Raw genomic sequence first — 26,986 nt, 5'->3', positions numbered from 1 at the left:
GGGAGCCGGGCAGCAGCCAGTAGCCAGAGAGCCAAGGGAAAGAGGACATGGGGCGGCACCTCGAGAGAGAGAGATGGAATGGGACCACACACGTGCACGTAGAAGGGTTTGCCTTGGCAAGAAGAGCCAGAAGCAAAGGCTTCTGGGTTATGTGAGGCGAGGGGGCGGCACTCTCTCAGGGACCAGCCTCCATCCTCCAGAAAATGCTAGGGAACAAGGCTCTGGGGAGAGGAGAGGAGGCCACATTTGTAGGGAGCCGGGCAGCAGCCAGTAGCCAGAGAGCCAAGGGAAAAAGGACATGGGGCGGCACCTCGAGAGAGAGAGATGGAATGGGACCACACACGTGCACGTAGAAGGGTTTGCCTTGGCAAGAAGAGCCAGAAGCAAAGGCTTCTGGGTTATGTGAGGCGAGGGGGCGGCACTCTCTCAGGGACCAGCCTCCATCCTCCAGAAAATGCTAGGGAACAAGGCTCTGGGGAGAGGAGAGGAGGCCACATTTGTAGGGAGCCGGGCAGCAGCCAGTAGCCAGAGCCGAGGAAGGGAGGACATGGGGCGGCACCACGAGTGGGAGAAGCCCCTGTGCAGAGGGGGGGCCGTGAAGGGTCTCCTTGTGGCTGCTGAGTCTGTAATGACGCTGCCCCCTCCACAAGGGCTGATGCAGCAGGCGCCGTTCATCCGCTTGGCCTTTTACTTCCCTGGATCGGCCCAGGGAGGACGCGTGCCCGCGGGGGGGAGGATTGGCCAGGGAAAGTAAGCAGAGTTTACAGACTTGGAGGGCCAGTTTGCCAACTGCCTCTTGGTGTGTTCTGTGAATCTCCTTTATTCTTGCAGCAGCCCTGGGAGGCGGGCGCTGTTAGCCTCACTTTACCCATGAGGCAGCCGAGGGGAGGGTCTCAAAGCTGGCAAATGTCCAAAATGGGCTCCTCTGATTTCAGGGCCCCCCTGGAGCCCCCTAAGAACAGGGGCAGCGGCCGAGGGGGGACGCCGTCAATGGCTGGGGTTGGGAAGATGTCGTCCTCCCCCCTCCCCTCTCATAGCCAATCAGTTGCCCAGTTTTGTCTTCGCCCTTCTCGTTTCTCGCGTTGGTCCCGTTTGCCGTCCTCGCGGCACAGCCGCCCTGGTTTGGGCCCTTCTCTGTTCCCTTCTGGGCCGTCTCCATGCTCATCCTGCCTCTAGTCTCCCCTCGGCCACCAGTGATGGTCCCCTCGAGGGCACAATGGCGAGGCCCTTCCCATCCTCAGTCCAACCTCCCTTTCCAGCCTCCCTGTCCATCCCTCCCCCTCATACTGTTCCCTGGACGTGACACCCTGCTTGGGCCCAGGTATGTGCCTGGAATGGCCTCCCTCGTCCCCCTCTAAAATGCTGGCAGGGAAGGACAGAGTCAGGATCCAAAAGGACTTTGGGAGGCTGGAGCCCCAGGGCTAGTCTGATGTGCCCACCGGCGCATGTACCACAGAAAGGGAAGATGTGGCAGCTTATTTGAAAAAGGTCTGTGGGTCTGAGTGGAATCCAAGCCCATTATGAGTGATCAGTCAGTGCAATTGTGGGTGGCACGAGCTTGGCCAGGACCAGAAGGAGGCAGAGCCTTGTCCTCTGCTCTGGGCAGACCTGGCCTCAGATCAAAGGCTGGGGAAGGGTTGGACTCGTGTCCCCTGAGCATCAGCCACAGGACTTGGACATGAGCCTGGATCAGAGGAAAGCTCAAGGGCACACGAGAGTCGTGTTCAAGTGTCACAGACTGTCCTGTGGGGATGACACGGGAATCTGTGACTTAAAAACTATTGGATCCGGGGCAGCGAGATGGAGAGCCGGGAGGTCCTGGGTTCAGATCTGGCCTCAGATCTTTCCTCACTGTGAGACTGTGGGCGGGTCACTTCACCCCAACTGCCTAGCCCTAACTGCTTCCCTGCCTTGGAAACAACACCGCATTGATTCTAGGAGGGAAGAAAAGGGGCTAAAAACATTCCTGGATCTTCTTCCCTCCACAGCCGTGTCCAGCTCAGATCGTGCCCCCAGAGGCCACGAGGCTTGTCCCACCCCAACATCTCTCCTAGTGTCTGGCTGGTGGCCCTGCCTTCTCCTCCCCCACTCTGGGGCTTCCCCAAGAGCCTCCTGGGAGACCCTAAGATTAAAGATGGCGCTGCCAAAAGAGGCAGAGCCCAGCGCGTCCCGGAACGTGGCAGACGGATCGAAGAGCCCACGGAGGCTGCGCTGCCCTTCTGCCTGCCTGGCACACCTGTGTGCGAGGAGCTGGGACCAGGGGCCAGAGATGGGCACGCAGTGGCTGGCGACGGGGACATCAAGCTAGGACCCGACTGAGCACGCCCGCCCACCCCGAGGCCCTTGGAGGACACGGGGGAGGCCGGTGGCCCCCCTTCCCATCTTTAAGGGCTACGAGACCTCCTGTCAGTAGTCAGTAAGCATTTATTAGGCACTTTCAGGGTGCAGACACGAAGGGAAAGCGGCCCCTGCTCCCCAGGAGCTCACAGTCTACGTCCATTAGCCCAGAAAACCTGGAGCGTCACCTGACCCAGCGGACCGGCCCCCCAGGGTATTTGGCCAGCCAGGGGGGAGCCCCAAGACTCTCCAGCCTTCTTGGGGAGAATGGGGGGCGCGGCGGGCGAAGGCGGCCCAGGGACCCTTCCTGGACTCGCAGGGGAGTTTCCGTCCACGCCGGGCTGCAGTCCTCCAGCGCGGTCCCTAGGCCACGTCGTGGGAGGGCTGGCAGGCAGGCGTGCAGCCACAGGCATCCACGCGTGTGTAGCTGTGCTGGATGGCCGAGCCGTCGGGACACCTCATCCGCACCTCTTCCTGGTGCACCCGGGTCTCGTGGCAGCAGGTGCACTGCCTCCGCATCTCCTTGGCCTCCAGAGAATACCTGGGGGGTGAAGGCACTCTTGGGGGCGCCCGGGGCAGGAGGAGGGGCAACCCGGGAAGGCAGAGTACAGGCACCTCCAGACCGGGGCGGGGGTCCCCCTCTGCTTCCTTTCCCACGTGGCCCTCCCGGCCCCCTCTCTGCAGCTCGCCCCGGGAGCCTTCACCTCCGCTCTCACTTGGCTCTTCCTCTGGGGCCATCCCCAGGCACGGGCCACCCTGCTCTTACCCCGGGGACGCCCAAGGGTGGCAGCTGCGGCCGTGCGGCCCTCCGTGAGAGCGGGCGGGGCTCTCGTCCCACGGCTGGATGCCGAGGCCGGCAGCACCCGGAGAGGATCGAGGCTGCCCCCGAGGCCGTCCTGGTCTGCTTGGGGCAGCAGCTGGGGCCCCCGGCCCGACGGGGGGCCTGTCTGTCCCCACAGGCACCCCCAAGAAGGAGGGATGCCGCCCGGGCCGGGCCCTGTGCGGGGCCAGTGGCGCCCCTTTGCCCCGCTCGTATCTGCGGTCCGTCTGGCGCCTCTCTGGAAGGCACCCTAAGCCGCGTCTCTCCGGGTGTCCCCACACTGCGTCTGCCCTAACGGCAGGGCTAGAGCCGTCTCGCGGGACGAGGGAGGCTCTTGCCCGGTGCAGACGCAGACACTTCCTGGGGAGGGTTTGGGCTGTGGCTGGGCCGGGATTGGGGGGGCAGCTGGCGAGGAAGAGGAAGAGGAAGGGGCTCGTTCCTCACTCACATGGACGTGGAGAAGCACGACCCAGCGCAGAAGGTGACGTGGACGGCCGTCTCCGACACGCAGCCGCCGTATCGGAGGAGAGTTTCATTGGACCGAACCTCACAGTTTTCTGGAAAGAGGAGGAGAGAAATTGCCCCGGTGCGGCCTCCCTTCCTTTATCCTCCAACCCCTAGGCAGGGGCCGGGGCGGGGGGGGGGGGCTGGAGATCATGGGGGTGGAGGAGGGCCCTGGGAGCCCCTGGAGACTTCTAGCAAAAGGAGGGGGCAGACGGGCTGTTTTATCACCCGGGAGCTGGATGGGGCCTTTGGGGTCAGCCCAGCTATTGGGCCCTCCAGGTCTGCCCTGCCTTGACTTACCTTCGACGTGCTCACATTCATAGCAGCAGCCCACTTTCCTGAGGACTCCCTGCAGGCAAAGCACAGCAAGCGGAAGGCTTTAGAGCCTGGACTGGGCAGTGCGGGGAGGCGGGGCCCCAAGTGGGGGGGCAGGTCTCCAGGACAACGGCCGGCCGCAGGAGCACCAAGAGCCCCCAAAGGGGCTCCGGGCCTCAGTCTCCTGTGATCCTCCTGAAGGGCGGGGCCACCCCAAGGAGGAAGCGGGCTCAATGGCTGGAGGGTCCACGGCTGGCAAGTGGCAAAGGTCCTCGGGGTCTGGAGCCCAGGGGCCCCGGAAGCGTTGGTCTGGGTGGGCCTTGAGGGGTTCACACCAGCCTTCCTTCCTGTCCCTGGCTGTCATTCTCCTCCTCAGCTCACACTGATTTGGCGCCTACTGTATGCTGAGCACTTTGCTAATGCCGCCTCATTTGCTGGTCACCCCAGCCCTGTGGGGAAATGCTGCTGTCCCCCCCGTTTTACCCCTGAGGAGATCAAGGCAGACCGAGGGTGAAGGACTCATCCAGGGTCGCAGCAAGCGTCTCCCCGACTCCTTGCCGGCTGTCTGCACCCCGTGGCCCCCCGAGCCGCCCCGGCGGTGCCAGCCTCCTGGCCGTCCTGGGGCTCTGTGTGTGTCCTGGCACACGCCGTGCGTCTGACGGAGGGAAGCGGTACCTTGCATGAGGGCACGTCTGGGCACTCGACGGGTCTCTGCGACAGCATGAACTGGCCGTCCACTTTCTCGCAGTGGTATTCTGTACAGTTGTCCACGCTGCTGTTGACCCAGGTCTCGTTGAGCTGAAATGCCAGGGGAAGCCGGTCACGTGCCTGCTTACCTCAGAACCCTCTGCTGGGGGGCACAAGGGGACTGCCCGGGCCTGGCTCTGGCCCCCTCCGGCCTTCTCACCTTAATCCTCTTCCCATCTGGGGTGAGGCACACGGCTGGCACACACTGCCCACAGCACTGGCCCGGGAGGACCTGGTACTCCTGGTCCTGCGGCGAGAGGCGGAGAGCAGAGGCTGAGTCCTGCCGGCACTGGCAGCCCTCTCGGCTTCCCCAGGACTGTTGCTCCGGGCACGTGCCCCCTCGCGCCTCCCTGCTGCTCCCTGGCAGTCGTCTCCCCCCTCATCACCAGCCTCCCATCCACCTCGCGCCCACCGTCTCAGCGAGGTCTGACCGCCACCCCGTCCTCTGCTCAGGGATCGCCTACAGCATAAAGCTCCGCCTTCTCAGGGGCAGGCAAGGCCCGCCTCGCCTCCTCTCTTGCTGGCCCTTGGCACCACACTGTGCCTACCTGCCCGGGCAGGGCTGGCTCAGCCTCCCCTCCAAGCCCTGGCTCACGGCTGCCTGTGTTCAGGGAACTTTCAGGGGCTCTTGTTCAGCCCAGCGTGCCCTCCCCTTGCCAACGCCAGCCCCCTGGCTCTCCCTGCTCCCTCAAGTCTTGGAGTGGGCAGCCTTTACAGCCTGGCACCCCCAGCTCCTGCCAGGCCATCCAGGCTTCCTCCTCCGTGGATTGTGAACTCCCCGAAGATAGGGCTGGACTTTCCCAGGATCCTCTCACCCCGAGCTGGCAGAGCTGGCATCTCAAGCCACTCTTCCTTTTTCATCCGAGGAAACTGAGGCTGGGGAGGGGAGGGATTTGCCCTGGGTGGCGGGGGTCTTCTGCCTCAGGGCTGGGACTCAATCCCGTGTCCCTGACTTTGGGGGTGTCTTTTCCTCGGACCCAAGAAGCAGGGGTAAATGAGGAGGAGCTTGGGGGAAGACGGGAGCTCAAGGCTGTCGATGACAGACCCTCGTGAGAGCTTCTGGGCCCCTGGACACGGCCCCTTGGCCACACTGAGCCAGCTCGGGGTCCTCCGGGAGACCAGGAGAAGTCCATGAAGGGGGAGGCTGGCCAGGGAAGGGGCTGGGCTCTCACCGGGCCACAGGCGGTCGAGCAGGGCTCGGCCTCACACCACACCGTGCTGTTGGTGTCCGGGTTCACTTCGGCGTGACAGGTACACGTGTGGCAGGGCAGGTCTGAGGGAACAGTTGACCCAATCTGGGAGGAGGAGGAGAACGAGTCAGGGGAAGGAGTGGCACCCTGTCCAGGCAAGCTGAGGAGCGCTGCCACCTCCCGTCCAGCCAGGAGGGATGTTTGCGAGGGAGCCGCTTCCCCTGCTCCTCCCCTAGAGCTGGCCCCGCTGGCGGGCACACACACATCCATAGATGCACAGCAGTGAGAGGAGAGGAAAGGCCACGGTGCTCTAAACAGCGAACGTTCCACGCCAGGCCAGGGTGGCTGCCGTTGAGGAACCACGAGCCACGACGCGTCTTCCCACAGGGATTTCTTAAGAGCCGCTGGAGCCTTCTCTGCTCTTCCGGAGGACGGGGGGCGTCTGCCTTCCTCTCCCCCCTCCCAGGGTCGCTGCTCAGACTGGCATCAGTGCCACTGAGAGTGGGCCCATTGTGCAGATGGAAACTCCGGCACATGGAGAAGCCTCAGGAGGTGACCCCAGTCCCACATGGCCGTGGGACAAGCACAGAGAGCACCCTTCTGGGCACCCGAGTTCTCACCTGTGGGTGCTCTCTGTCTGTCTCCATCCCTCCCTTAGCCAGTCTCTGCCTCTGGGTTTTCTCCTCAGGCCTGGAATGTTCTGCCTGCTGGCTCCCATCAAGTCCCAACCAAAGACCCCCTTCTCCAGGCAGCCTTCCCCCCACCCCCCTGTGCACAGCTGGCTCTGGATGCGCTTGCTTGCCCGTTGAGCCCCCCAACAGTTAGATAGCAAACCCCTCGGCGGCAGGGGCCCGTCCGGGCTGAGGGCCCGAGTGTGTCTGTCTCTGCCTCCCTCCCTGGGGGAGCTGCCCAGAGGACGGGCTCCTGACCGGCTTCTTCCCTTGGGAACTGGCCCCGTGGGTGATCGGGGGAGACCCCGGCGCGGGACAGGCTCACTCACCCCGTACGTGGTCCCGTTGTGCTCACACTGTCTCTCTCCTGCGAAGGACAAGAATGGGAAACGGGAATGGAGCGTGCCTTAGAACCCTGATGATGCCCCCCACCCCCAGCGTGGGCAGGACAGGCTGGTCCCAGGAGTCCCCGGGGCCCAGGCTCAGCACTCACGGCAGCCAAAGACAGGGCAGCAGGCGCCTTCGGGCAGGAAGCTGAACGGCTCCTCTTGGGGCTGACAGCTCGGCTGATCTTGTGGGCAAGTGGCCGGGTCACACACTAAGAGAGTGGGAGAGGGAGCCACAGGTGAAGGGAGAGCCCGGAATTCTGGGAAATTCTCCTCTGGCTCTCCTCTGCAAACTTGACTGCTGGGTCTGCCAGTGGTCCCTCACTGTCCATGCAGAAGCCAGTGCTCTCCTCCCCACCTGGCTTCACTGTCAGAGGAAGGGGGGCATCCCTGCCCCTCCCTCCCCAGGCCCCCCATAAGGAAGGCAGGAAAGCTGTTTTCATGCTGGGTTACAAGATGGGCAAACTGAAACAGAGAGGGGTTAAATGACTTTCCCAAAGTCACACAATCAGCAAATTATCAAGTCAGTACTAGCTTAAAATAACAATGACCCTGAGACCAAGGTAGGATGACTCATATTGTCCCCATTTCATAGAGGAGGCCAAGGCAGCCCCAAAAGGAAAGTGATCTACCCAGGGTCACACACCTGGTAAGTGGTAGAGCCAAGATTTGAACTCATGTCCAGGTTCTAGACTAACCCTAACCCACCTGTGTTGATAATGCTTCCAGATCCATAAAACTCACCTATGGAAAGCAGTGTACCAATCCTGGGTTTGTCTAATCAGCAAATGAACTTTGACCTCCCTGGCTGGCTGGTGCCATCTTTTCTCACTTTCTCCTGCCCTCCCCCTCTGGACCCACGCCAGAAAGCTGCTCACCCCTAAAGAACCAAGATTCCCTCTTCCCCAACTCTCGCCCTTGGCCACCTCAGCAGCTTCTGCTCCTGCTGCAGGACCCATCCCACCACTCTGGAATCTTGCCAGCCCGCAGGGCATCAACATCTACATGTCCTGCCAAGCCCTCAGTGGCTCCAGGGGCCAATCCAAGTCCCAGCCAGGCCTCAGGCCAAGTCTCCCTGGGCTTTTCCTAGTCCCTTGCTATCCTCGGTGGTCACCTTCCTCTAGTCGGATGGCCATCAGCTGCCAGTGATCCTCCTAAAATTCGGGGCCAAGGCTGCCCCCTTCCATCCCTGGAATGGTCTCTTCTGAGCAGCCTAAAAAGCCCAGAGTTCTGTCCCAGCCTCTCTGACCATTCCTGCCCCATCAATATGTGTAAGTCTTGTAGCTCTCCTGGGTTTCCTCATCTGAAACGTGTTGTGACTCCCCAGGGAAGTGGGGGCTCTTCAAGGGCAAGACCTTCCTCCCTTTGGCATTTTGCCACGCACATGGTTTGTGCTCCTTGAGGGGAAGTCCAACTCCCTATCTGGCATTTAAAGCCTTCCACGATGTGGCCTCCCTCAGCCAAACCAATCTATTTGCTGTCTGACTCCTTCTTGGGCTTCTGTATGTCCATGTCTCTCATTTCTGCTGTGTCCTGAGCTGAACTCCCTCCCCATCACAAGCTTTTGAACAGCTGTCTGACTACGTCTTTGAGCCCCAACCCTGCAGGCATTTTTGAAGTTCCTACTATGTGCTGGAGATCCAGGGGCAGAAAGAGAGAACACAATGGCCCTTGCCCTCAAGGAACATAGTGACCCTCTCTTGGAGAGATCCTAGGAGCTGCTCAGAGCTCATCTAGGCCAGCCTCCTCATTTTAGAGGTGAGAGAATGAGGCCCAGGGAGGTGAGTCCTGGCAGTACTTACCGCAGTGTGCCTCCATGCAGCAGGCATTGTCTGCCCGAGGTTGGTAGACAATGGTGAAGCCCTTCTGGCAGTTGGGGGGTGGCGTGGGCTCCTGGCACTGCACGGGTCTACATTGCACCGTGAGGGAGCTGTTGTCACAGACGCAGTCTTGGCAGTTACTGGTCCACTGCTCTCCAGGCTGTGAGGAATACATCGACATTGAGAACAGATATTGGTCTGGTTGGGGCCAAGGAGAAAGTTCCTCCAGGGCTCTTGGATCTCCCCAGCCCCAGGGCTAGGCTGCCCCCCCTACCCCCCCCCACCCTGGCTTTTTCCAACTGTATATGGAGGTGACTGCCCCTAGCTATGGGCATTGGGAGCCCCTCTCCTGCCATGCTCTCCATCTGGGAGATCAGCCACTGGGACCTTCTTACCCAGACATTCCTGCACATCTCTCAAGCCCATCCTCAGCTCCTTTGCCCATCACCTCTGCTGCCAGAGCATAAACTCATTTTGGCTGTAAGCAAAGGGTGGAGCACATAGCGAGGAAGGAGACTGCTCCTGGAAATGCTCAGAGAAATGACTTGTGGGTTATGTGCCCCGCCACCCCGCCTCCAGTTCTATCCCCATGATCCATGTAGGTATTGGGTTCAAGGCTGGTGTCTAGAGACAGAAGAGAAGCGAGTCCCAGATGGACCCCTTTGGGAATCCCAACATGAAGGGACTGCAAAAGGGACAAAGCAGCAAAACAACAAAGAAGAAGCTGTTGGAGAGGTGAGATGAGAATTGCCAGCGTGTGATCCCTCTGAAGCCAGGGGAGGAAAGAAGATGCGAGGGTCTGGGTGGTCGACAGGACCACAAGCTGCAGAGATGTCAAAAAGGATGAAAATGGAGGAAAAGCCAGTTGATTGCATATGAAAGAGACCGCTCATGACTTTAGAGGGGACAAGTTCAGCCTAGGAGTAGAATTTCAAAACTAGACTGCGAAGAGTTGAGAGAAAAATAGGTCACGAAGGAAAATATAGAACCCAGCAGCAATCCATCCATCTATCTGGATTTCCATCCATTCATCCATCTACCATTTGTCCTGTCTAGGAATGAATAACAATAATACAATAGCCAGCATTTATTTAACAGCCAGCTTTAAGCCTTCATTGATTCACTGATTGATTGAGTTTATCTAATTTAACAGCCAGCTTTAAGATTTGCAAAGACCTCTTCTGTATGGCGCCTTTCAGTCTTCACAACAACCTTGTGAGACACGTATGGTTATTATCTCTGTTTTGCAGAACAGGAAGCTGAGCCTGAGAGACACTGAATCTTGCCCAGGGTCATAGAGCTAGTATCTGTTTGAAGTCAGATTCAAACTCAGGGCTTCTGGACTTCAATTCAAATGCTCGATGCCTTGTGCATTCCTGCAATCTGTCCACCCGCCCACCCACCCATCCACCCATCCATCCATCCACCCACCCATCCATCCATCCATCCACCCATCCACCCATCTATCCATGCATTCATCCACCCACCCATCCATCCATCCACCCACCCATCCATCCATCCATCCACCCATCTATCCATGCATTCATCCACCCACCCATCCATCCATCCATCCACCCATCCACCCATCTATCCATGCATTCATCCACCCACCCATCCATCCATCCATCCACCCATCCACCCATCTATCCATGCATTCATCCACCCACCCATCCATCCATCTATCCACCCATCCATCCATCCATCCATCCACCCATCCATCCATCCATCGACCCATCCACCCATCTATCCATGCATTCATCCACCCACCCATCCATCCATCTATCCACCCATCCATCCATCCATCCACCCACCCATCCATCCATCCATCCACCCATCCACCCATCTATCCATGCATTCATCCACCCACCCATCCATCCATCCATCCACCCATCCACCCATCTATCCATGCATTCATCCACCCATCTATCCATCCATCCATCCACCCACCCATCCATCCATCCATCCACCCATCCACCCATCTATCCATGCATTCATCCACCCACCCATCCATCCATCCATCCACCCATCTATCCATGCATTCATCCACCCACCCACCCATCCATCCATCCATCCATCCACCCATCCATCCATCCACCCATCCATCCATCCATCCATCCACCCATCCACCCATCTATCCATGCATTCATCCACCCATCCATCCATCCATCCATCCATTCATTCCCTGGATCCATTTAGACATGCGTTGATTGCTCCACCCGTTTGCCCGGCCATCCCTCCGTCTCTCCATCCCTGAGTCATGCCTGTTTCCCACAGGAAGAAAGCCGGCCCGCTTTGGAGGGGCCCAGACGATGTGTGTGTCGGTCACCTGTCTTGGCGGGTGGACATCATAGCAGCCTGGAGGAGGAGTGCTTTGTGGAACAGCGGAGGAGGGTACAGATGGTGTTGGAGTTGGACACGGCCCATTAAATCTCTCTATTTCACATTGTTGGTTGCAAATGGCAAAAAAACTACAGCCTGCTTTGTCTGTCCTGTTGTAGATCACGTCACCTGTGAAAAGCAAAGGAATCTGAGAAGTTCCTCGTCTGTGTTGAGGCCCCTTGTGTGTCCTAGAACCTTAGGAGGCACCACGAAGGGAGAAGGCAAGAAACGGGCTATGAGAAGCATTGGGCACGCCAATGGGTGTGGAGGAAACATTCACTTGGCTCTGAGAACTTCCCCAACAAATGGATTTCAAAGAAATCGGAACTAGTGGCAGGATGGAATTTGCTCGAGGTAAAAATGAGAATTCTACTCACCGGGAGAAAACAGGTCACCTGACACGAGGCAGAAGCACGGAGGTGTGAGGGTTGAGGGCACTGGGGATGTCTGTGGCCCAGGAGGCACGGAGACAGACGTGGGAAAGGACGAGATGGAGGATGTCTGCAGAGTAGGGATGGTCACAGAGGCAGTGGAGACGCTTGGTGGCGTGGTTGCGCAGTGACTGTAGTCATCACAGCAGAGCACCCGGAGGTGATAGTTCAGGCAGTACTTGGTGAGTCCATCCTGGTCCCGGTTTCTGCAGATCAGACCAAAACTGACGTTGCACTGCACAACCTGTTTCACTTGACTGAGGGGGGTACTCGAGTACTTCTCTGCCCGGCACTGGATGGCCTGAGGCTCCTCGCAGATGGTTTCCCCTGCGGCCCGGAGGTTGGCGTAGGTCTCAAAGTCTCCGCCATCTTCTCCAGGGATGGGGTAGCTGTGGTCAAGCCAGTCCGTCCAAGTGCAGATGGGTGTACAGGTGGTGGATGCCGGGGCTGGACTGCTGAACGCTGAATGGGTGGAGGGCCCCTTTGAAGAAGTCAGCCCTGTAGACGTAGGCGCGGTGTGGGTGACTGTGCTGCTGGGGACGGGAGACAGCGAGAGTGTGGCTCCTCCAGTCATGGTTGAGGACAGAGAGCGGGTCCCTGGAGACTCAGAAGTAGTGTGTGTGGTGAGCACGAGCCCAGGGGAAGTCTTCCTGGAAGTCAGAGTAGGCACGGGATGAGCTGAGGTAACTTCCTGGCTGGTGCCAGTGGCATAAGACGTGGCTTGTGTGGAAGGTTTGAGGGTACTCGTGGCGGGGATGGAAGATGATGCTTCGAGTGAGGTTAAGGTCGAGCCTGTTGGGGACGTGGTAGACATGGTGGTAAGCGGTGTCGATGGCGTGGTTGCGCAGTGACTGTAGTCATCACAGCAGAGCACCCGGAAGTGATAGTTCAGGCAGTACTTGGTGAGTCCATCCTGGTCCCGGTTTCTGCAGATCAGACCAAAACTGACGTTGCACTGCACAACCTGTTTCACTTGACTGAGGGGGGTACTCGAGTACTTCTCTGCCTGGCACTGGATGGCCTGAGGCTCCTCGCAGATGGTTTCCCCTGCGGCCCGGAGGTTGTCGTAGGTCTCAAAGTCTCCGCCATCTTCTCCGGGGATGGGGTAGCTGTGGTCAAACCAGTCCGTCCACACACACCTGGGCCGGCACTCTGGGGTTGTTGTCACCATGCTGGCGGCTGTACCCAGTGACCCGGGAGTCGTCTTTGTCAGTGTGGTGACCCCAGTGGAGTGTGATGGTGACAAGGTGCTTGGTCCTGCTGTGGTGGACCCCAGAGGGGAGGTTCCTGCAGAGGTTGTTGCTGTAGGGCCAGTAGGTGATGGGTTGGAGGGTGTCACCGAGCTGGTAGCTTCCTCGGTCCTGCCCGGTGTGAGTTGTGTTGGCTTGGTGCCCGCTGTCTTCACATTTGGGGCGAGAGAGGAGGTGCCCGAGGACGTGGAGCCGGCAGACACGGTTGTGATGCTGGTGGAGGATGTCGTCCAGGTTGCCGATTCCATGGACGCTGCGCTTGTCAGAGATGCGGTTGTCCCACAGTGACTGTAGTCGTCACAGCACAACACTCGGATTTGGTAGTTGAGGCAGGTTGTCTGAGGAGCCTTCTGTTGACTGTTTCTGCAGATTAAGCCATAATCGACGTTGCATCGCACCACCTGCCTGAGCTGCTCAAGTGGCAGGTCTGGATGGAGCAGTGACTGGCACTCGATGGCTATGGGCTCCAGACAGATGTTGCCCCCGGCGTCCATGATGCTGTAATAAGTCTCAATATCCCCCCCAAACCTGCCTGGTTGGGGTTTGTCAGTGTCAAACCAATCTGTCCACCGACACCGGGGCACACAGCCCGTGGTGGGCATCGTGCTGCCCGTGGGCACACCGCCGCCAGTGGTGGTGGTGGTGATGGTGAAGGGGGTGGATAACAGCGGGGTGGTCCCAGGCGGGGTTTCCGCAGTAGACAGAGTACTAATGTAAGGTGTGGTTGTTGATCTGGCTGTTGTAGGGCAATGGGTGTAATCGCAGCAGAGCACCCTGACGTGGTAATTGAGGCACATTTTAAACCTTCCAGTCTGGTCTTGGTTATTGCAGACCAGTCCAGTGCCCACGTGACATTTTACCACTTGTCCCACTTCACCGATGGGCTTGTCCATGAACTTCTCTGCCCGACACTGGATGGCCTGAGGCTCCTCGCAGATGGTTTCCCCTGCGGCCCGGAGGTTGGCGTAGGTCTCAAAGTCTCCGCCATCTTCTCCAGGGATGGGGTAGCTGTGGTCAAGCCAGTCCGTCCAAGTGCAGATGGGTGTACAGGTGGTGGATGCCGGGGCTGGACTGCTGAACGCTGAATGGGTGGAGGGCCCCTTTGAAGAGGTCAGCCCTGTAGACGTAGGCGCGGTGTGGGTGACTGTGCTGCTGGGGACGGGAGACAGCGAGAGTGTGGCTCCTCCAGTCATGGTTGAGGACAGAGAGCGGGTCCCTGGAGACTCAGAAGTAGTGTGTGTGGTGAGCACGAGCCCAGGGGAAGTCTTCCTGGAAGTCAGAGTAGGCACGGGATAAGCTGAGGTAACTTCCTGGCTGGTGCCAGTGGCATAAGACGTGGCTTGTGTGGAAGGTTTGAGGGTACTCGTGGCGGGGATGGAAGATGATGCTTCGAGTGAGGTTAAGGTCGAGCCTGTTGGGGACGTGGTAGACATGGTGGTAAGCGGTGTCGATGGCGTGGTTGCGCAGTGACTGTAGTCATCACAGCAGAGCACCCGGAAGTGATAGTTCAGGCAGTACTTGGTGAGTCCATCCTGGTCCCGGTTTCTGCAGATCAGACCAAAACTGACGTTGCACTGCACAACCTGTTTCACTTGACTGAGGGGGGTACTCGAGTACTTCTCTGCCCGGCACTGGATGGCCTGAGGCTCCTCGCAGATGGTTTCCCCTGCGGCCCGGAGGTTGTCGTAGGTCTCAAAGTCTCCGCCATCTTCTCCGGGGATGGGGTAGCTGTGGTCAAACCAGTCCGTCCACACACACCTGGGCCGGCACTCTGGGGTTGTTGTCACCATGCTGGCGGCTGTACCCAGGGACCCGGGAGTCGTCTTTGTCAGTGTGGTGACCCCAGTGGAGTGTGATGGTGACAAGGTGCTTGGTCCTGCTGTGGTGGACCCCAGAGGGGAGGTTCCTGCAGAGGTTGTTGCTGTAGGGCCAGTAGGTGATGGGTTGGAGGGTGTCACCGAGCTGGTAGCTTCCTCGGTCCTGCCCGGTGTGAGTTGTGTTGGCTTGGTGCCCGCTGTCTTCACATTTGGGGCGTGAGAGGAGGTGCCCGAGGACGTGGAGCCGGCAGACACGGTTGTGATGCTGGTGGAGGATGTCGTCCAGGTTGCCGATTCCGTGGACGCTGCGCTTGTCAGAGATGCGGTTGTCCCACAGTGACTGTAGTCGTCACAGCACAACACTCGGATTTGGTAGTTGAGGCAGGTTGTCTGAGGAGCCTTCTGTTGACTGTTTCTGCAGATTAAGCCATAATCGACGTTGCATCGCACCACCTGCCTGAGCTGCTCAAGTGGCAAGTCTGGATGGAGCAGTGACTGGCACTCGATGGCTATGGGCTCCAGACAGATGTTGCCCCCGGCGTCCATGATGCTGTAATAAGTCTCAATATCCCCCCCAAACCTGCCTGGTTGGGGTTTGTCAGTGTCAAACCAATCTGTCCACCGACACCGGGGCACACAGCCCGTGGTGGGCATCGTGCTGCCCGTGGGCACACCGCCGCCAGTGGTGGTGGTGGTGATGGTGAAGGGGGTGGATAACAGCGGGGTGGTCCCAGGCGGGGTTTCCGCAGTAGACAGAGTACTAATGTAAGGTGTGGTTGTTGATCTGGCTGTTGTAGGGCAATGGGTGTAATCGCAGCAGAGCACCCTGACGTGGTAATTGAGGCACATTTTAAACCTTCCAGTCTGGTCTTGGTTATTGCAGACCAGTCCAGTGCCCACGTGACATTTTACCACTTGTCCCACTTCACCGATGGGCTTGTCCATGAACTTCTCTGCCCGACACTGGATGGCCTGAGGCTCCTCGCAGATGGTTTCCCCTGCGGCCCGGAGGTTGGCGTAGGTCTCAAAGTCTCCGCCATCTTCTCCAGGGATGGGGTAGCTGTGGTCAAGCCAGTCCGTCCAAGTGCAGATGGGTGTACAGGTGGTGGATGCCGGGGCTGGACTGCTGAACGCTGAATGGGTGGAGGGCCCCTTTGAAGAGGTCAGCCCTGTAGACGTAGGCGCGGTGTGGGTGACTGTGCTGCTGGGGACGGGAGACAGCGAGAGTGTGGCTCCTCCAGTCATGGTTGAGGACAGAGAGCGGGTCCCTGGAGACTCAGAAGTAGTGTGTGTGGTGAGCACGAGCCCAGGGGAAGTCTTCCTGGAAGTCAGAGTAGGCACGGGATAAGCTGAGGTAACTTCCTGGCTGGTGCCAGTGGCATAAGACGTGGCTTGTGTGGAAGGTTTGAGGGTACTCGTGGCGGGGATGGAAGATGATGCTTCGAGTGAGGTTAAGGTCGAGCCTGTTGGGGACGTGGTAGACATGGTGGTAAGCGGTGTCGATGGCGTGGTTGCGCAGTGACTGTAGTCATCACAGCAGAGCACCCGGAAGTGATAGTTCAGGCAGTACTTGGTGAGTCCATCCTGGTCCCGGTTTCTGCAGATCAGACCAAAACTGACGTTGCACTGCACAACCTGTTTCACTTGACTGAGGGGGGTACTCGAGTACTTCTCTGCCCGGCACTGGATGGCCTGAGGCTCCTCGCAGATGGTTTCCCCTGCGGCCCGGAGGTTGTCGTAGGTCTCAAAGTCTCCGCCATCTTCTCCGGGGATGGGGTAGCTGTGGTCAAACCAGTCCGTCCACACACACCTGGGCCGGCACTCTGGGGTTGTTGTCACCATGCTGGCGGCTGTACCCAGGGACCCGGGAGTCGTCTTTGTCAGTGTGGTGACCCCAGTGGAGTGTGATGGTGACAAGGTGCTTGGTCCTGCTGTGGTGGACCCCAGAGGGGAGGTTCCTGCAGGGGTTGTTGCTGTAGGGCCAGTAGGTGATGGGTTGGAGGGTGTCACCGAGCTGGTAGCTTCCTTGGTCCTGCCCGGTGTGAGTTGTGTTGGCTTGGTGCCCGCCGTCTTCACATTTGGGGCGAGAGAGGAGGTGCCCGAGGACGTGGAGCCGGCAGACACGGTTGTGATGCTGGTGGAGGATGTCGTCCAGGTTGCCGATTCCGTGGACGCTGCGCTTGTCGGAGATGGGGAGGTTCTTGTTGTTGTGGATTGACCAGAGGTCAGGGGACTATTTTTTGTTAAGATTGGGGCTGACAAGGGCTTGGAACTAGTAAATTTCAAAGTTGTGCCCTGAGGTCCTGAGGAAGTATGGGTTATGTTCCTGCCTGGCACAGAAACCCTTTGGGGAGTCCAAATGGGCTTTGTAGATGTCGTCAGTGTTGAAGAGGAGGTGCTCAGTGTTGTCGATGGAGTCTGTGTTGGCTCTATTGTCTTGGAGGTCGGTGAGGAAGGGAAGCTTGTTTGCGTTGTTTGCCCTGTTACTGTGGCAGTGCAGTTTGTGTAGTCATCACAGCACAACACACGGATGTTGTAATTAAAGCACATATTGAATTTCCCCTTTTGATCCTCATTTCTGCAGATCAGCCCAAATTTGGGGTTGCATTGCACAACCTGTCCGATCTGGTCAATGCTTACCTCAGAGTAATTTTCAGCTCGACACTCAAGTTTTTTGGGCTCTTGACAAATATTTCCTCCTGCCTTCCTGATGTTTTCATATGTTTCAATGTCTCCCCCTTTGATTCCAGAAGTTGGGAAGTCCATATCAAACCATTCTGTCCACTCACACTTTGGTTGACAGGGAGTAGAGCCTCGGGTTGTGACCTGTGGGAGTGGCCTTGGTGAGGTGGTTATGAATGTAGATGTGGGGCCAAGAGGACCTGGTGTAGTAGTCTGTGGCCCCAAAGTTGTGCTCAGTCGCATTGGGGCTATCGAGATCTCTGAGTATGTAGACTGACGCTTTGTTGTCCATGTTGCTTCTGTAGATAAATGGATGTGGGGAGAACTTGCCTTGACCGTGGTCTGCGTTGGGCTGGGAGAAGTTGCTGTTGTCACCACCATCTTGGTCGTTGTAGCCACGGAAGTTGATACTGGCACTCGTGAGGTCCTTGCTGTGCTGCCGATGGCAGTGTTGGGAGTTGGGGGAGCTGAAGTAGATGTTGATGGCGATGCAGTGGTCGTGGTTCTTGTTGGGCTTGGAGGTGAACCTGTGGACTGTTGGGTTGCAGTGGTGGCTGGGCTGCTCTCTGTTCCCAGGCTTGTGGTAGCTAATGATGGAGTCTTGGGAGTCCTCTGTGTTCTTTGTGTTGTCCGTGTTGCTTCTGTAGATAAATGGATGCGGGGAGAACTTGCCTTGACTGTGGTCTGTGTTGGGCTGGGAGAAGTTGCTGTTGTCACCACCATCTTGGTCGTTGTAGCCACGGAAGTTGATACTGGTACTCGTGTGGTCCTTGCTGTGCTGCCGATGGCAGTGTTGGGAGTTGGGGGAGCTGAAGTAGATGTTGATGGCGATGCAGTGGTCGTGGTTCTTGTTGGGCTTGGAGGTGAACCTGTGGACTGTTGGGTTGCAGTGGTGGCTGGGCTGCTCTCTGTTCCCAGGCTTGTGGTAGCTAATGATGGAGTCTTGGGCGTCTGGGGTGTTCTCTGTGTTGTCTGTGTTGCTTCTGTAGATAAATGGATGTGGGGAGAACTTGCCTTGACCGTGGTCTGCGTTGGGCTGGGAGAAGTTGCTGTTGTCACCACCATCTTGGTCGTTGTAGCCACGGAAGTTGATACTGGCACTCGTGTGGTCCTTGCTGTGCTGCCGATGGCAGTGTTGGGAGTTGGGGGAGCTGAAGTAGATGTTGATGGCGATGCAGTGGTCGTGGTTCTTGTTGGGCTTGGAGGTGAACCTGTGGACTGTTGGGTTGCAGTGGTGGCTGGGCTGCTCTCTGTTCCCAGGCTTGTGGTAGCTAATGATGGAGTCTTGGGCGTCTGGGGTGTTCTCTGTGTTGTCTGTGTTGCTTCTGTAGATAAATGGATGTGGGGAGAACTTGCCTTGACCGTGGTCTGCGTTGGGCTGGGAGAAGTTGCTGTTGTCACCACCATCTTGGTCGTTGTAGCCACGGAAGTTGATACTGGCACTCGTGAGGTCCTTGCTGTGCTGCCGATGGCAGTGTTGGGAGTTGGGGGAGCTGAAGTAGACATTGATGGCGATGCAGTGGTCGTGGTTCTTGTTGGGCTTGGAGGTGAACCTGTGGACTGTTGGGTTGCAGTGGTGGCTGGGCTGCTCTCTGTTCCCAGGCTTGTGGTAGCTAATGATGGAGTCTTGGGAGTCCTCTGTGTTCTTTGTGTTGCTTCTGTAGATAAATGGATGTGGGGAGAACTTGCCTTGACCGTGGTCTGCGTTGGGCTGGGAGAAGTTGCTGTTGTCACCACCATCTTGGTCGTGGTAGCCACGGAAGTTGATACTGGCACTCGTGAGGTCCTTGCTGTGCTGCCGATGGCAGTGTTGGGAGTTGGGGGAGCTGAAGTAGATGTTGATGGCGATGCAGTGGTCGTGGTTCTTGTTGGGCTTGGAGGTGAACCTGTGGACTGTTGGGTTGCAGTGGTGGCTGGGCTGCTCTCTGTCACTAGAGGTATGGTAGTGAGGGGTAGTTGTGCTGTGGTGCCAGTCCCCAGGCTGGTGGTCAGTTGTGGTGTGGGTGCTGGTGGGGTGGCTGAAGTCTTTCCAATGCAATGGCTGTCATCACAACACAGAACCCTGATCTTGTAGTTTTGGCATATTTTGAACAATCCTGGTTGTTCTTTATTATTGCAGATGAGGCCATAGTGAACATCACAAAAGACAACCTGTCCTAATTTCTCAATAGGAATGTTAGGGAAGTTCTCTGCCTGGCATTGGATTTCCAGGGGTTTCTGGCAGAAGGTTTTCCCTGTGCTCCTGATCTTGTCATATGTCTCTATGTCCCCCCCAAATGCTCCTGACTTGGGGTAATCCGTATCAAACCACTCAGACCATTCACACCGAGGCTGGCAGGCCACACTAGTAGTATTGGCCCCAGTGGGGGTGGACCATATCCGTGAGGTCAAGGCTGTAGAAGGTGCAGCTGTGGTTGTGGATTTTGTGACTGATGGACTGGTCATCAAGGCTGTGGACCCTTCACAGGGCACGTAGCGGCAGCACAACATCCGGATCTCATAGTCATGGCACAAGGGTGGGTCCTGTTCTACATTGTAGCATAGCAGCCCACGGGACCGGCTGCACTCCACCTTCTGTCCCACTTCTTCTAGTGACATGCCAGGAAATGCCCGGGCCCTACACTCTACATCACGGGCAGCAGGGCAGACTTGGTATCCGCTTAGCTGTAGGTTTTCAAATGTGTCAAAGTCCCCACTTGTCAGCCCTGATTCCGGCGTGCTGCTGTCATACCAGTCAGACCACTCACAGGCTTCTCGTACACACACAGTGGAAGTGGCTGAGATGGTGGGTGTGGGCCCTAAACAGGGAGACAGAAAAGGAGATCCCTTGTGGACCTGGTCTCCTGGGGAGCACAGTCCTTGGGATTAATGCCAACAGGGCACCTGTTTCTACAGGACCAAGGGCTCTCCTCACAACAGCATCATTCAAAGGAATGGTGGCTCCTAAAGGAGACCAGACAGAGGAAAGGATGTCAGCACTAATGACAAAGACCATGGATTTGGAGACAGGGAGCCCTGGGCTTGAATCTCACCTCTGGCATTTATTTCCTATATAGCTGGGGGCCAGTCATTTTAATCTGCTTCAGCCTCAGTTTCTTCATTTGTATGTGGGATGAGAATATCCTCTACCTTATGGGTATTTTGTGAAAATCATGAGATCCCATCAATAGGGTGCTTATGGAAAGCTCCACTGCTCCCTTTAATGGCCTCCAGTTAGACTTCTAGGAAATATCAAGTCTGAGACAGATTCAGGGCCTCTACCATGTGGCCTCTTCAGAGAGATTATCACCCCCACCCAACTGCCATCCTGTTGGCACAACAGAGCTTCCCCTGGGGGCGTTGGCCACTGACTTTCCTGGTGATGACCCCAGAGATCTCTGACTGGAGGACTCTAAGGCACTTTCTCCAGAGGACTAATGTGCACATGAAACAATTTGGGGGGCCCGTGAGGCCCTAGCTAGGAGTTCTGAGCATTCTGGGGCTCTTGGGAAGCTGCCAACAGGACCCAGAGGACCAGGGAGAGAATGCAATAAGTCCTCATGGGGGTCAGAGCTGCTGGCTGGCAGCTAAGAGACCCAGCATCTGACCCGCCCTCTGCTCATCACTAGCTCTCATTCAGAGGAATCCTTCTCCTCTCTCTGTAAGGGGAAGTAGCTACAGTGGGCCTGGGTTCAAATCTAACCTTAGAGACTTCCTAGTTGTGTGACCCTGGGCAAGTCACTTAACCTATTTGCCTAGCCCATACCCTTCTATCGTATAAGAAAGTAAGGATTTAGAGAAAAAGATTAGGTGGCTAGATTAGGCAGTCTTCAAGGGCCCTCCCAGCATTCTCATTCTGGAATTCTGAAGTCTTAAACATCCAAGTCAAAAAGAAAATGTTTATTCCCTGCTCTGAACATCTCCAAATACTTGACTGAATGAATAAATGTGGGTGTTGTGGCTCTGCTGGGTCGTAATCTTGGCTTTTGGGCAGGACCCCATTGTTATAATTCTCATTAATTTGTTGTATTCATTATTACTATTTATTTTTAACCATTCTTGTCCCAAATGATGGTAGCCCTGGGAGGATGCATGCTCCACCGTCCATCTGGCCCCAGATATTACCTGCGGTGGACCGTGGTACGCCACTGGTAGTGAAGGTGAATGGCACGGTGGTGGAGGGTGTCACCGGGCAGTCTTCAGACATTCGCTTGATCTCTCCATTATCTCCACAGATGGCAATGAGGCAGGCCCCCAGGCCATCAGTGGTGTTGTAGATGACCTCGTGGAAATGGTACGTGTGACCCTCATACAAGCAGGTGCACTCTGGAAAGACAGGAGACCAAATGGCATTATCTGAGCCCTGCAACTGAGCCAAGTCCCTGTGCCCAGGCATCTGGGTCTCTTACTCACCATTCTGGTCCTGGACACATTGTATGCCGCTCGTAGTGCAGTTACTAGGAGAGAGAGGAGAGGGGAGAAGATGTGGGGCATGGAAGAGGACCCACGAGGATGAAGACCAATGATACATCACCTCTTTGCCAGGAAACTCTCAGCTGGGCCCTGAATACATTCATTTCCCTTTTCCCCTTCCCATCTCAGAACCCACGCACTCTCCACTGTATGTTGCTCAGGCACCACCTTCAGGACTGCCCCCAATCTCTCCCTCCTGGTGGCACCCTACCCGGGAGGTGTTAATAAATGGTGGGGGAATTGGATGGAATCACTTCACTGGACCTTGTGGGGAATTCAGGGACCACTCTGGGCACTTTCCTCCCCATGCCCAAAGCAAGGGCAGGCAGCCCTTCTCACATACCAGCTCTGGCAATTAGCTAGACTCGTGACTCGGTCTCCCACTTTGTAATAGTTGCCATCCTCATCATAACAGCCACACTGGTCCACACACTTCATCTCGTCTTCACTGAAGAAAGGTTTCTCAGCGGGGCAGTTTGGGTAGCAGCCTAGGGTGGGCAGAGAGGAACAAAGCTTCAGAGAGGTCCCCTGCCCAGGGAAGAGGAAGATGCAGGACAGACAGCGCCCTCTCTCCTAAGATAGCAAAGGGTCTCAAAGGTCCAAAGCTGTGGCTGTTTAGACTGGGAAGAGAAAGTTGGGGCTGGGTTGGGGCAGGAGAACCGGCCTCAAGCATTGTCAGGGGAGGAGGCCTCGGGCTGGTTCTGTCGGGTCTCAGGGCAGAACCAGGAACAATGAGGGAGAGAGAAACCCCCTGTGATCTTGATGTCCCTAACGGAAGCCATCCTGAAGGGCCATATGGTGGTCCCTCCCCAGCCCGAGGCCCTGAGGCCAAATCTCAGTGGCCCCCCAGAGGCCGTTAGGAAGTTGGGGCTGAGACTTGCAGTCAGGGACAGGCTGAGGAGAGTCCATGATTCTGAGGCCCTTCACCAAGCCCGGGTCTGGCCGAGGGAGGCCACTGAACATTCCTCAGGAAGCCTCCAGGTCCAGCTCTCTTTTTCACAGATGAGGAAAGGGAGGCCCCGAGGAGGGAACAGACTTGTCTAAAAATCGCACAGCAGAGTGCTGGTGGCAAAGCCAGGAGTAAGAGCAGCTGCTCCCGGTTGCCCCAGCCCCGAGATCTTGGCCTTGCCCATCCTTTGTGCTCTGGGTGGGACTTGGCACCTGTCCCTTGGGGGGAAAAGCCCAGCTCTCAAGGGGGCCATTTCCCCTGAGCTCTCTCAATGAGGCACAAGATCCTCCTAAAGCCCCAGCCTCTCATTCCCTAGTACTGGGTGGAGGGAAGGGGGCAAGGGGGAGCAGAGGCCACCCCTGGCCGTCCCACTGTGCCAGATTCTAGTGTCTACTCAGCCTGGGTGGACCTCGTGGCCTCGGCTCCTGTGGTGGAAGGGCCTTGGGGGCACAGTCTGAAGACAGTGAGGCCATAGAGGAGTGGTGATGATGAAGCGGAGGAAATAGCCCCAGTGGGCTGGATGAGTGTCAAGCTAGCTCCAGACTCCGGGGTGAACAACAGCAACCACCATAATAGCTAACTTGTGTAAGGGTTTGCTTGTGGGTCAAAGCACTGGGCTAAGAGCTCATTTACAAATGAGATCTCCTCTGACCTTCCCAGCAGCCCTGGGAGGTAAGTGCTCTGATTAGCACCATTTGAGGGTGAAAGAAACTGAGGCAGACCGGGGTGAAGTGATTTGTCCAGGGTCACACAGCTAGTGAGGGTCTGAGTAGAGATTAGAACTCATGTCTTCCTGACTCCAGGTTAAGCTCTAGAGGCACCATGCCTCCTAGCTGGCCCACATGACCCTCACCATCCATTTCCTTCCTAAAGGCCTGGGGGTCTCTAACCCTGTGATCTCTGGTCTCCAGAGGCCAAAGGAACCTCGTTCATAAGTTCCCAGAATCCCGGACTTGGGAGGGACTCCAAAGACTATCCATTCCAAACCATGCCCATGGCGGTCGGGCTGCATTGGCAGCTTGGCTCAGGCAAGATGAAGCAGGGGGGCACAGCTGAAATTGGTGGTCAGGGTTTTGTTTGGGGAATCTGACCCCCTTTGCTACGGGTGCAAGTCAGATTTCAGGCCAGCCCATGGGGCTGCACATTGGATCCTCTCTCCCCTCCCCCAACCTTGGAGCCTGGGAAAGCTCAGTTCCCCGGACACTTCCGACCCCCAGGTGAAAAATCTCCTTTTCCCACCTTGGCTCCTTGCTCAAGCAGTTTGGAGTCCTTGCCCCTTCACCCCAATCAGCACTTGGATTGCTCCCACCATCTGCCACCTACAGCCTTTCTTGTACCTGAACCCTGAATCTGCTGCAGCAAGTCATTCTGTCTGTCCACGGGAGCCTCTCCCACACTCACCACAAGGCTGTTCCAGAGCTGCTGGCCTCTCCCTAAGCCTTTGGGGCCTCCTGCCCCACAGTCTCGCACCTGAGGCCCTGGCTTCAGACTCCACAGAAGACTGCCAGAGCTCCTTGGTGTCACACTTCTCTTCCCGGCCTTCTCCTTCACTCCTGGCAGCCCTTCGTGCGGAGGCCAACCCTTTTATAGAGAGGGCCAGACCTCTAGATCCAGTCCTGCTCACTCCCCCCTCCTGTTTTTAGTAATGTTGGGAAGACAATCTGCAGCCATGCTTTCTTCCTTACATGCCATTCACCTTACCCTAGCCCTGGCACTGGTGCACAAAGCATGCCCAGTCACCTGAAGGAAAGAAGTGAGGTGACCTGGGGGCACCGATCATTTTCCTCCTGAAATTTCCCCTTCCATCCTAGAATGTTATTGTCTCAGGAACAATCCTCAAGCCATCATTCAACACCCACTTGGCCTTGTACTGACCTCATCACCCCCGGGCTTGACAAACTATGACCTTATATGGGAGGATGTGCTAGCATCTCCGGTGGATTTCACCTCTCTGCATCTCTGGTGGATTTCACCTCTCTGCATCTCCGGTGGATTTCACCTCTCTGCATCTCTGGTGGATTTCACCTCTCTGCATCTCCGGTGGATTTCACCTCTCTGCATCTCCGGTGGATTTCACCTCTCTGCATCTCCGGTGGATTTCACCTCTCTGCATCTCCAGTGGATTTCACCTCTCTGCATCTCCAGTGGATTTCACCTCTCTGCTTCTCCGGTGGATTTCACCTCTCCTCATCTCTGGTTGATTTCTTCTCTGCATCTCTGGTGGATTTCACCTCTGCGTATCTTTGGTTGATTTCTCAGCATCTACTGTGGATTTCACTCTTGGAGCATCTCTCTAATACTCCTCCCTCTCTCCTTATTCTAGGGCAGACCTCACCACCTCACTTCTAGACTACTGCAATTAACTGCTGGGGGAGTGGGTCTCCCCAATTCTAGTCTCTCTCTCCACCCTGCTAGTCCATCATCCATCAAAATGATTCCGGTAATGATCAAGGCACCCCCTTACTCAGTAGTCTTCACTGGCTCCCTGTCATCTCCAGGAGTAAATACAAAATGCTCCGTTTGGCATCTAAAGCCCTCCCTAACCCAGCCCTCTCCCATCTTTCCAGGCTTACACCTTATTTCCAGACACGTCTCCTTCAACCCCGAGACACTGGCCTCCTGACTGGTCTTTGAACATAAGGCTCTTTCCGGGCTCTCTCTCCCATGCCTAGGATGTTGTCTCACCTGACTTTCACCTCTTAGCTTCCCTGGCCTCCTTCGAGTTCATCAAGACCTACCTTCTGCCAGAGGCCTTTCCTAGGTCCCCCAGCAGCTTATACCTTCTCTCTGAGATTGCCTTGCATTTATATTACATGTGTGTACCATAGGATCAGTTTAGGTGGTATGGCTGTGGAGTCATGAAGACCTGAGTTCAAATTCAGACACTAGCTGGGCAAGTCACATGATCCTGATTGCCTCAGTTTCTTCATCTGTAAAATGATTTGGAGAAGGACGTGGCCAACCACTTGGTCAATACCTTTGCCAAGAAAACCCCAAACAGGGTCATAAAGAGTCAGACCTGACTGAAACGAATGAACAACGACGATAATGAACCATGGCGCCCCTTCCAATGTGAGCTCTGAGGATGAGGGCTTTCAGGCCCTTTTGTAACTCGAGTCCATCTGGCCTGCGGGAAGCCTGGGATGATTGCTTGTTGACTAGGTGATGGAGAGTGGGTCAGAAATGAAGGGAACGACTGGACCCTCAGCCACCCACCCCAGAGAGCTGTCCCAAGTCCTGGCTTTCCCTTTTCTTCCTTGAGGAGGGATGGGGCTTAAGCCCAGGGGCTGTGTGTACCTTCTAGCCCAGGTAAGTTCACCAAGCACTTCCCACTTGGGTTGCGGCAGGTCTTCAGACAAGGTGCTCCACACGGCTGGTAGTGCCAGTCACACTCTCCGTGGGGGTTGTAGAAGTCGCAGAACATAGCTGAGGGCAAGCAGAGGGGAGCAGTGGGAAGAGGGGAAGAGGAAGGCTTCCCCAGCTTCCAGCACTGTCCAACGACTCCCAGAGGGCAGACTCCAAGAGAGCCCCAAGAGCAGCTGTTCTCCTGAATTCCCAGGAGCCTTCTCTCCCTCCTCTGGTCCACCCAGACTATCCTCTCCCGCCTCCACACGCTTGCTCAGGCAGGTCTCTATGCCTGTAACACCTCCGTTCCCTGCCCCCCCCTTGGGAGCCCACATCCATCACCACTTGCTGCCCACCATCTGGGCCTTGTCACATCTATCCCAGCCTCTCCTACAACCGGCTGTGTGGGTGGCCTGCCCGCCCCCCCCCCCCGTTGGGAGCTCTGCCCAACTCTGCCCCTGGGCCTGGCATGGGGCAAAGGCTCGTCTGACAGATGAGGGTGCCTGGAGCCATTTCCTTTGAAGGTGACCATCCCGGGGGTGCCTGAGGCGGTCGTGGGGGGGGCGGGCACGCTGCCAGGGCCTGGGCACTGCCCCCACCCCCATCTCCTCCCTGGCACACACGCCGTCCACTCACGACAGACGTCGGGCTTCCTCCAGGACACGCAGACACCCACGTCATTGCAGGCCTGCGCATAGGCGGCCACGGCCGTGCAGAAGCACTCGCAGTCCCCGCCAGAGTCACAGGCGCAGGCGTCGGACACGCAGGCCTCGTAGTACTTGGTGGCGTCCACCTGGCAGAGAAGAGGAGCTGAGCGCCCGGCCTCCCTTCGCGCCTGCCTCCTCGGCCCGGCCCGCGCCCGGCGGCAGACGCCCCCCACCACCTCTCTGC

The 26,986-nt window shown here is 57.1% G+C and overlaps 1 protein-coding gene across 1 annotated transcript in view; it reads right to left on the bottom strand.

The window, feature by feature from the left end:
- Nucleotides 1-2,408: 2,408 nt before the first annotated feature.
- Nucleotides 2,409-26,986, bottom strand: part of MUC5B (mucin 5B, oligomeric mucus/gel-forming) — a 43,207-nt gene continuing 18,629 nt past the window's right edge. The window contains exons 26-41 of the mRNA XM_056803556.1: nt 26,732-26,888; nt 26,048-26,176; nt 22,145-22,289; nt 21,742-21,785; nt 21,454-21,654; nt 11,547-20,147; nt 11,117-11,298; nt 8,773-8,950; nt 7,078-7,182; nt 6,914-6,951; nt 5,769-6,018; nt 4,884-5,101; nt 4,652-4,774; nt 3,962-4,010; nt 3,606-3,714; nt 2,409-2,878 (exon numbers count right to left, since the gene is read on the bottom strand). Coding sequence (XP_056659534.1) covers nt 2,701-2,878; nt 3,606-3,714; nt 3,962-4,010; nt 4,652-4,774; nt 4,884-5,101; nt 5,769-6,018; nt 6,914-6,951; nt 7,078-7,182; nt 8,773-8,950; nt 11,117-11,298; nt 11,547-20,147; nt 21,454-21,654; nt 21,742-21,785; nt 22,145-22,289; nt 26,048-26,176; nt 26,732-26,888 — 10,707 coding nt within the window. The 3' untranslated portion in view covers nt 2,409-2,700. The remainder of the gene's footprint in view (nt 2,879-3,605; nt 3,715-3,961; nt 4,011-4,651; nt 4,775-4,883; nt 5,102-5,768; nt 6,019-6,913; nt 6,952-7,077; nt 7,183-8,772; nt 8,951-11,116; nt 11,299-11,546; nt 20,148-21,453; nt 21,655-21,741; nt 21,786-22,144; nt 22,290-26,047; nt 26,177-26,731; nt 26,889-26,986) is intronic.

This window comes from Monodelphis domestica, chromosome 6, assembly GCF_027887165.1.
Source record: "Monodelphis domestica isolate mMonDom1 chromosome 6, mMonDom1.pri, whole genome shotgun sequence".
Lineage (NCBI taxonomy): Eukaryota > Metazoa > Chordata > Mammalia > Didelphimorphia > Didelphidae > Monodelphis > Monodelphis domestica.
This window is presented reverse-complemented; position numbering and strand designations above follow the sequence as displayed.